This window comes from Sclerotinia sclerotiorum, genomic scaffold, assembly GCF_000146945.2.
Source record: "Sclerotinia sclerotiorum 1980 UF-70 scaffold_12 genomic scaffold, whole genome shotgun sequence".
NCBI classification, from domain to species: domain Eukaryota; kingdom Fungi; phylum Ascomycota; class Leotiomycetes; order Helotiales; family Sclerotiniaceae; genus Sclerotinia; species Sclerotinia sclerotiorum.
Genome location: NW_001820824.1, coordinates 554,535 through 564,712, shown reverse-complemented (window position 1 = coordinate 564,712; position 10,178 = coordinate 554,535). Strand labels below are relative to the sequence as shown.

Sequence of the window (10,178 nt, the reverse complement as noted above, 5' to 3'; positions counted from 1 at the left end):
TGTGTAATAAAAATGGAGATGGAATCACGCATGAACAACACTAAAAAGGTAAACCAGCCCCGGTACATGTATCCTACCGAAACGACCCCATGGTTCAACAAATCCCTTGGGACCTATCAAACCACAAGGCCAATCTGCCGGTAAAATAGAGTACATATCGAAAAAGAAGTTAGTATATTCTGGCTAAATAGGTTTTTGACTGATCAACGAATCAAAAAGTTTCCATTTTCTTCATTTATTTTATTGTAAGGTTGTCTTTTCAATAAATCAATCTGGGCAACAAATGCATACATTATATCATTATTGGTCACACAACGAAAACATTAAAAGAATTAATATATTCAGTTGCAGAAGAATGAATGGTTACAATTTACAAAACCTAATTTATTAAGCTTGCAGTTCAACGTCCACCAGACTACTTTTTATACATCGACCAGAAGGTATTATACCGCCTCAAGAATCTGTCTGACTCGTCCTCTCATCCACCCTTTCAAACTTCCCAAAAATCAGACCACTTACACGAATCTCATGGTACAAGATCCACAAGATGACGAAATCGAACCTCTCAACCTTTGCGGGAGATGACATCGTCTAGGTTATTCTTAGTACCTCCCTCCATTGATATAAAATCGAATCGAGACCATCTAGAATCAAAAACTGGAGTACAAAGATGACTTCTTACCAAATAACAAGCTCACGGGAGTAACCTTATCATTACATATTATATATCTTACATTTCTGGTTTCAGATCTTCAAATCCCTAGGGGGGAAAGATCGATCTTTGTACGTATATTGCTTACATATAATCTACATAAGTGGGTTTTCTCCGAGTCAAGATACAATGGCGTGCAGTTGGATATGCGGAGGAATTACACCAGCGTAGCATTTAGCTTCATTTATGTATATATTGCATTTACTCAGTATGTCTAAGAAGAATCGCCCAGTCTGGGACCATCATGGGTGTTCCTCAGAAGAATACATACGTTTATTATTCTTGAGTATTCTACAATTTCCTTAACCATAGCCTCTAGGTCTAGAATCGCGGAAATGAGGAGTAGACCGGCCACAATGTCACTACACTGTTAGCTGCAGTAGTATCTGAAGCAGATAAATCTTGGATTGCATCGAAAGTTGATTTTTGTCGGAAGCGGACTTTGTTCCAAAGTCAATTACTACCTACCACCATTACGAGTCAGACGAGGTTTTAATTAGTTTTTGAATCTCGGGAGAAGTCATCAGGAATGTCTCTTTACCTAAGTCTTGAACACTCAATATTGTATATACCTCATTTTATTTTTCAGTACACTATTCAGCGTCTATTGGACTTTGTTTGTGGAATATTTATAGGAACGTTCTGGGTTGCTTTTTGAAAGCTCTTGGGAATCTGGAATTAATATTGTAATCTTTTTTGCTGTATCTTATATATTTCATTTGCTGAGATGTTCCAATTTATATATCTATAATGTCTCCTAAAAACATTAGAAGATAATTCTAGGATGTTGGATTGGAAGATAAGAATTTCAATTTCCCGGAGTTGTTTTATTGGATATCTATAAAACTTTTCTTCTATTTCTATAAGGTTATAAAGGCTCGTGAAAATTTGGTCCCAGAATTCAGTCACTTATATGTCCGTGAAACGTTACAATTTTTACAACTGCGGTGATATCCCAATATATAATCGACTAAAAACTCGAGAATGTTCAAATCGAAGATATAGCCTTGATCTAGGCTCTAGCTGAGTTTATTTATTATATGTCCCCAATGAATTCCTTTACCCTCCGAAATCCAATCACCAATTCTTCAATCATTCCCATTTACATTCGTATATTCATTCATCTACTAGGTATCTATTCCCCATCTAACATCCCAATCATCATCTCCAAACAGAATTTTCAACCCAACCTATACTAAAGACAAAACCTCGATCCATACAATCTAATTCCCATCTCCCTATCTTTCTAACATAACATCCAATAACACAATAAGATCTCACATCTATCCCTACCCCCTACATAAAACTCACCAAATCACCACCATCACACTTTCAAGTTCTAATTTCTAGATTCTAGATTCTAACTCCTATACCCAGATTCTCAGGGTCATATAAATCTAAATCTAATCACACCTCACACCTCAAACCAAGAAACAATCGTCACACGAACCTATACAGCGCCTGAGACATACATATTTTAGATGTTACTGTAGATGTTAGACAATATCGTCATGGTGTTTTAGATCCATTGTCATCATGAGTGTGTAACATGGAATAGAGGTTTTGTGCAGCTTAAGTTGTTGAAATGAATCATATTTATACCGATGTTGTATTTATATAGAGAAGAGGGAGAAGAGTAGAACAGAGCAGAATATAATTAATAATATAATGATTTCAAGAGCCTTTACTGGTTCTAATCTATCATCTCGGATAGAGTTTTTTCACTCGAGTATTGTTCATTATTATTTTGTATTTGTCTAAAGACAGCTTTTAAATACGATATAATATCTTATTTTGAGTTTTTAATATAATTGTCACGAATCACGATTATTATAGCACAATAAAAGCAAGTACGGCGGTTTGGGCCGCTGTTGCCGAGGGGGTCCTTATCGATAAGGAATCCTAGGACAAGTGTCCTAGGATAAAATGTGTCCCAGGATAATAATCATCCTAGGACAAACCATTTAGGCAACCGTGATGGCTTAGGACAAGTGTCCTAGGACATTATTCGTTCTAGGATAAACGTCCTAGGATAATATTTGTCCCAGGACAATTATCCTAGGAGTTATATTATCCCAGGAGACGAATTGTCCCAGGATTAGTGTCCTGAGGCCAATAGGAGATCACGTGACATGCTAGCTATGCTAGCCAGCTAGCATAGCTAGCACTTAAGGAAACGACGAGTATATAGTTAGAATAGTTTCTTAGTATAGGAGCTTCGTGCTCAACTTAGTTATCAATTAGTTTACCTACATTCTACTTGATCTAGTAACGACTTCACTTCCAAGTGAAGACCAGTGATAAAGCCTTAACCCACAACTACCAACCAGACGAAACCTTAGGCAGCCGCTGCCTCCAGTACAGCATCGTTACAATAATATTCAGAGAGCTGAGTTGAGAGTTTATATAGATTTAGATTGTAGAGTTGACAGAGGAAAATAATAAATTTAAACCATATAGAAATAATTTATCAAAGCAATAGTCCGCCTATTAAGGTCTCGTTATATAATCTAGGAAAGTTCTATAAAATAAATAACAAATAATAAAGAGTTTTTTATTAAAAGGTCTTATGTTACGTCCAAAACGATTAGTATGTCACATGACCATAAAACATGTGATGGAACGGTGAGGAACGAACGTTCCTAGGAACAACCAGGAACGACGATTCCTAGTTAACCATAGGCACGAAGGACTATATAATCAAGATGGATTTCCTTTGTATAGAGCTTCGTGCTCAAGATCAATCATTTAGTATACTCTACTATTAGTTACGAATTGCATTATTGTCATTACTTTAAGTCCCTGCTTGACGCCTAGTTATAAACCACCTCGAGAGCCTAGAGCACTTCCACGTGATCTAGACGGCAAACCTCGTAACATCTTAATATTTAAAATTATTTAAATTGTTTTTTTTTTATTAATATTTTAGATTCAAACTCTTTACATTTTAAACATTTATATTTTAAGTTGTTATGATAATAATTGTTTAAATTGAAAGTACAAAGTTATCAAGTTCTGATTAATAGATAATTAGCTTAATACAGCTTTCATAATCTTGAGGTTAAAGCGGGTGAATTTCGGCAATAACAAAGCTCATGATGACGTTCACAACATTCTAATTCGACAATTTTCCAAAGCTCAATCAAAGCTTCATCTCAGCCTATTCATCCCAATGACAACCCCATAACAAAAAAAAAGACACATCCCACGAACATAACATCAACACCCTTATACACTAGATATCGTCCTCAATCGCCAAAACCCACCATTTACAAAAAAAGGAAAATAAAAACTCACCATGTCTCATCTCCGGCACACCTCACTCCTCCGTGCCCGTCCCTCCATCCACGAAATCGCAAATTCGATTCTTTCCCCGCGGTCATCTTTCTCAACCCATTGTATAAATACCAGTCTACGATATACTTCGCAAAAGGGAAAGAGTCTAAACTCCAGGCCTACATACCAAGCGCATCCCTCAACACAATCCCCCCAAATCAACATCTCCCACTCACGTCGCTATTCCGAAAAACTCCCCTCCTCCCACAAAACACCCATCTCCATCTCCAAACTCCCAACACAACAATCCCCCCAACATACCTCGCACACATATTCCCACCCCCCTACAACCCATGATCGTGGACCCCTCTCCTCAGAAACAACACAGACGGATTTCAGCATGTTAGATGTATTAGGGAATACACCCTCACCAAGCACGAGTATCGACGCATGTTTAAGCGATGGGTTTCATTTGAATAGCGGGGTGAAGATAGGAGGAGATGGGAAGTTTGTAGAGGGGAAGTGGAGGGGTGGGAGTGGGGTTTTGCTTGTAGGGGGTGAGGCGTTTGGGTGGAGACCTTGGGTTTATGGGGAGGAAGAGAGGGAGAAGGAGAGGGAATTGGTTAATAAGAAGGGGCAGTTTGATTGCGCGGATGAGGTTTGGGGTGTTTTGGGGTGTGTTTGGCCTAGACCTGGTGGGTTTATTTCCTTTCCTTTTTTTTCTTTCCTTTTCTGCTCTTCCCTTCTCTTCTCTGGAATGGAAGGCTACAGCAGTCTTCTTTCAAATCAATCAACACAATCACTAACATACCTACCTTCCTCTAATAGATCTCCTCATTCTCGGCCTAGGCAAAGAAATGCGACCCATTTCCCCTAAAACCCGCGCTTTTATAAATGGATTGGGTATACGGATTGAAGTGGCTGATACGAGGAATGCGGCTGCGCAGTTTAATTTGTTGGCGACGGAGAGAGGGGTGGGAAGTGTTGCTGCGGCTTTACTACCTATTGGACGATAATGAGAGATGAAAGATGAGTGGGTTTGTGGAGATGGGAATTTTGGGCTGGGATATTGTGAGGGGGGAGGGGATGGGATAGTGAAGGGTTAGGCGTGGAATACTGCAGTAGGGCTAATTGCTTATAGAAATCTCTATATCACTGGGACTCTCCTAATAGAAACTGAGATCTTCCAGAACTTCTCAAAATGTATAATCTCAAAAAAATAGAACAAAATACGAAATCTAAATCCCCCTCCTCAACCACAAACAAATCCCTCATCTACCTAATACCTAATACCTACCACCTAAATCCTCAACCCTAAATCCCAACCCTCTACCCACTCCACCCACTCCATCCCCCCTTCCCGCAACCCCTAAAACAAATCCGTCATAGCCCCATGCGAAGCATCCCCCACCAAACGAGCATACTTAGCCAAAACCCCCCTATTAACCGCACTCTTCGGTGCCTTCCACGCCTTAAGTCTCTCTGCAATTTCCTCATCTGATACATCCATACTCAACGTGTTGGTTTCGGCGGATATAGTTACTATGTCGCCGTTTTTGACAACGGCGATGGGGCCGCCGACTGCGGCTTCGGGGACGACGCTGGGAGGGAAGGAGGTGTTAGTTGAGTTGGGTTGAGTGGGAGTGGAGTAGGAGGGGTGTTGAGATGTTTTAGGGTGATGGGGTAGTAGATGGGAGATGGAAGATGGAAGATGGGGGAATACGTACTGTCCTACGATAAATCCGTGACTAGCGCCTGAATATCGTCCATCAGTTACAAGAGCCACATTCTTGAGACCGGCGCCCATAATTGCTGCGCTGGCTTTTAATTGTTCCGGCATACCGCTGTAATGAAGTTAGATTTTAAAACTTTGCAAGATAAGATGTAACATGTCTAGATTTTGACATGTTTTAGGGCGTACTTACGGGCCTCCTTTAGGTCCCTCATATCTCACGATCAAGACTAGATTTTCTCCATGGGGAATCTCGCCCTTGTTTAATGCATGATCAAGTTCATGTTCTTTGTCGAAAACCATAGCTTTTCCTGTAAACACCAAACCTTCTTTCCCTGTAATCTTCGCCACTGCACCACCAGGCGAAAGATTTCCCCGAAGAATTTGTAAATGTCCAGTTTGTTTGATGGGATTACTTAAAGGTCTGATGAGAGTTTGTTCTTGTGGTAAAGATGGCCAACTTTCAACATTTTCCCTCAAGGTCTTTCCTGTGACGGTGGGAATATCACCATTCATTAATCCGGCTGCGATGAGAAGTTTGATGACGGCGGGGGTTCCTCCAATATCGTAGAGATCTTCCATGCAGAATCTCCCTGAAGGTTGTAAATCTGCTAAGAATGGAATCTTATCGCTTACTCGCTGGATATCGTCGATGGTAAGGGGTACTTCGGCTGTACCGGCCATGGCCAGGAAGTGTAGTGTAGCGTTAGTACTTCCACCAAGCGCCATAGTGATTACCAAAGCATTCTCAAATGATTCCTTTGTTAACAAGTCTCGTGGTCGAATGTTTTTCTCCATGCAAATTTTGATTGTTTCTGCTGCTTTTACACATTCTCTCATCTTAGCTGGCGAATCGGCTGGATTGGATGATGATCCTGGAAGACATAATCCCATAGATTCGATTGCGGTAGACATAGTATTTGCTGTGTACATTCCCCCGCAAGCACCGGCACCAGGGCAAGCGTTTTGTTCGTAATCTTCCTATAGCTTCATTAACCAAAGATCAAGACTTATAATTTGTCGTGATCTTACCATGACATCACTTGGTGTTGCACCCTCAACTGCAGCATGAAGTTTCTTGTATGTAAATGCACCACTAGATACCAACACCATGTTAAATTTCCATTGGAGGGATACGGATACATATCTGCTTACCTTGCTTCATAACAACTGCTGATATTAATTTCCTTTTTCATCAATTTGGAATAACCTTTTTTGATTGAACCTGAAGAGGATTAGACTTCTGAAACGTCTAGTAACCTATAAACTGACCTCCATAAATCATAAGAAATGGTCTATTGTGACGTGCAGCAGCCATGATGACCTATTTCAATGTCAATAACAGTATCATATGTGTCGAAATAGACATTGAACTTATGTCTACCACACGTTAAACATCAATCTTACTTACACCTGGCATATTTTTATCACAACCTGGAATTGAGATATTTGCATCATGATGTTGAGCACATGTAACAGTTTCAATAGAATCCGCTATAATCTCTCGAGTTTGTAAAGAAAATCTCATGCCTATACTTGTTAATAATAATCCCACTTGAAGATTAGAACGTGCTACAAACCTTCTCCACCCATAGTAATTGCATCACTAACTCCTACGGTATTAAATTGCCATCCAAGCATACCCTGTTTTTGTACAGATTCCTTGACAAGCTTTCCGAGGTCGTGTACTACATACATTGGTTAATCGTAGGTCTGGAAAGATCTCCTTATCTTGTGTTACTTACGATGCATACTACATTCCTGTGTCAGATCATTTCATTATCGTCTTCGTGGTAGATAGTAGATAGAGAACATACTTGCATGGATTTCCTTCCCACCATACAGAAGATATACCCACGTGAGGTGCAGACTTCATCATTTCTCGATTTGGTACTCCTGCTGCGTAGAGCATTGCCTAATCGCAGAGTCAGTATATGTAATCTTTTGTTGATATGTATATATTCTTACCTGGGCTCCTGGAAAATCATGACCTTTTGTGATTGTATGAGACCATCGATTCAAGGCCAACTTTCCATCTATAACAGTGCCATGTTCTAAGTAAGGGAAGTCAATATACTTTGGCTTGTCTGGTACATGATGACCATTTGTTGGCTCCATGGTGAAGTAAAGGATAATTTGTGATATTCTTTCAAAAATGGATGGATGGTTGGAAGTAACAGAAGTATCAATGGAATTGTCAAATCTACAAACAAGTAACTAGAAAGAAAAAAGAACAATGAATGAACCACGTAAGGTTCTGAGGAATGAAGTATTATAAGTAGGAAGAATGCAGGCAGAAAGTATTGCGGAGTAACTTTTTGAATTGTGGGGACATATGAGAAGACTGGTGGACTTGATTCTTTGGTTCATCAAGTTTGAATAGGTACTCCGTACTAACTACCCCAGTCACAGGTTGCTTGCAGGACTTGAAAGCACGTACGATGCAAGAATCCATCAATTCTTGCATTCTTGCATTCCTGCATTCCTGCATTCTTGCCCTAGCATGGTGGACGAATCGAATTCGATGGTTGAGCCAGTACATCACAATTCATTGATAATCAAATCAACGAGAGCTTCTCATAATAACAACTTGCCAACCTGTAAATCTGTACCCCGCGGTGGATTCACCATACTAAGATAATTATGGATAGAACAAGTCCGGGATCGGGCGTTTCATGAACGAAGGGACGGACGGATAGGAAGTGGGATGAGGTAACATGATGCCAAATGGATTAGTTGGGTAATGGGTATGGGTACGGGAGTAGAAATACTTTGACCCATTTTATTGTATTTGAAGAAATAATGATTGATCAAATATGAAGTCATGATATGAAGTTAAGAAGACAATGTCCAGTTCCAAGTCTGTATGCTCCGTAGTTGTGCTTATGTGAAGTATGTAAACATTTGAGGGGGTTCAACAATCATTACTTGTCCCCCCACCATGATGACCTTATATGCTTCTATATTAAACCGAAATACCGAATTTGGGGTTCCAATGTTTTGACGAGAGGTTGCTTACCGTTTACTGTACTTCCTTTTTGAAGTCATTCTAATTGGTGAGATATCATGATGTTATTGTTATTGACTCTTTGCATGGCAGGTTGAGCGAGTACTGCATGATAACCGTTAGTAGGTGTGGTGCTAGTCAATTTATTGTAAGATGTTAATATTATCCTATTTTAAACACAACACCTGCATGAATATTTAGCTATTGGTTAGCTATTGAATAATAGGGGGCGCGAGGTATAGGGATATTCTCCGGTCGGTTTGGATATTGGTCTACGGAGTATACAAATGAAGAGGACTGCATATAAGATTATGGACTTTAAACAATGGAGATTGATTTCTTATCCACATAGAGTAGTATCTGAGACTGCACCAAGAACACAACGGCATCAACTATCAAAATATCAGCCTTATGAGCACTCACCGCTATCCATCTCCATCTTGATATCACCTTCCACAAAAACAATATATATGCACACAATCTATGAGGCCGAATCCGGATGATTTGCATTTGATATATCATTTGAAGATAGCATAGAGGCCAGCCAATTGGGAGTGATAATGGGAATCTGAAAAATCTTTGGCTCAGTGGTTGTTTGAGACTTATCGTGGGTCATTCAATCATTACTTCTCTATCCAAAAGGTCTTTTGAAGCTGCTCCCAGTGTGCTTAGAATTGATTATAAGGTTAAGAGTAAAGAGATGCCACAGACGGAAAAGACACGACACGAAGTCAGGCTCATGGGATGATTGTGTTGATATTTCATTCCACTTCCACTTCCAATAAGACCATTTACTCTCATGGTAGCCTCATTTCCAAGTAGTCGCATATGCATGAAGTGCTGATAGTAAAATGACAATGGTGACGGGAGTTATACATGGAATAGATCAATGGCCAAGGTTAAAGTAAAGCACCAAACCCGATATTCTAGTGTACGGAGTAAGGTAACCTTAAGGTCTGTGCACACCACAATCCACAACCCTTCGAGTTCAAATAATTCATGTAACTCACATGGACCAACCATCATCAACTTTAAACCACCACGGTGCTTGACATATGCATAACATGTCCATAATCATGTATCGTCCTATCGCGGGGCAATTCTATCGAAATCAACAGTTGAATGGATATTCTTTCTATTCCAAGTCTTGCGGCTGAAAAAGTACCCATGATTAAAAATAAGCAAGCAACGAAATACTCAATAAGAGTCTTGTGCGACCTTATCGGCTGCAGACTTATGCACGTCTTTTCTTCCGAACAAATGGTTCGACAGGAGCTTTTCTTAGGTGGAGGCGACAGTAAGAGATCCTTTGGGGGCAGTGTCTGCCTACTCTATAAGCTTATTGAAAATGAGACGGGAAGGCTGCAAAGTTATGGTGATTCAGATCATCCAAAGTCCATTGTCAAAAGGTATTTGATCGTTTCTGACGATTCTTGATTTATCTATTTTCT

The 10,178-nt window shown here is 39.8% G+C and overlaps 4 protein-coding genes across 4 annotated transcripts; 1 reads left to right on the top strand and 3 right to left on the bottom strand.

The window, feature by feature from the left end:
- Window positions 1-453: 453 nt before the first annotated feature.
- Window positions 454-588, bottom strand: SS1G_08875 (predicted protein; the record flags this gene model as incomplete). The annotated part of the gene is made up of 1 exon (XM_001590061.1): window positions 454-588. The coding sequence occupies one exon, from the start codon at window positions 586-588 to the stop codon at window positions 454-456; it is 135 nt and encodes a 44-aa protein (XP_001590111.1).
- Window positions 589-4,005: 3,417 nt separating this feature from the next.
- SS1G_08874 (predicted protein) lies at window positions 4,006-4,095 on the bottom strand (the record flags this gene model as incomplete). Its single annotated transcript, XM_001590060.1, has 1 exon — window positions 4,006-4,095. One exon carries the CDS (start codon window positions 4,093-4,095, stop codon window positions 4,006-4,008), a length of 90 nt encoding a protein of 29 aa, XP_001590110.1.
- A 293-nt stretch (window positions 4,096-4,388) lies between these two features.
- SS1G_08873 (hypothetical protein) lies at window positions 4,389-5,004 on the top strand (the record flags this gene model as incomplete). Its single annotated transcript, XM_001590059.1, has 2 exons — window positions 4,389-4,683; window positions 4,817-5,004. The coding sequence occupies 2 exons, from the start codon at window positions 4,389-4,391 to the stop codon at window positions 5,002-5,004; spliced, it is 483 nt and encodes a 160-aa protein (XP_001590109.1).
- Window positions 5,005-5,357: 353 nt separating this feature from the next.
- Window positions 5,358-7,838, bottom strand: SS1G_08872 (hypothetical protein; the record flags this gene model as incomplete). The annotated part of the gene is made up of 10 exons (XM_001590058.1): window positions 5,358-5,589; window positions 5,716-5,832; window positions 5,914-6,701; window positions 6,753-6,816; window positions 6,876-6,945; window positions 6,993-7,044; window positions 7,132-7,250; window positions 7,301-7,408; window positions 7,575-7,635; window positions 7,689-7,838. The coding sequence occupies 10 exons, from the start codon at window positions 7,836-7,838 to the stop codon at window positions 5,358-5,360; spliced, it is 1,761 nt and encodes a 586-aa protein (XP_001590108.1).
- Between the last annotated feature and the right edge of the window lie 2,340 nt (window positions 7,839-10,178).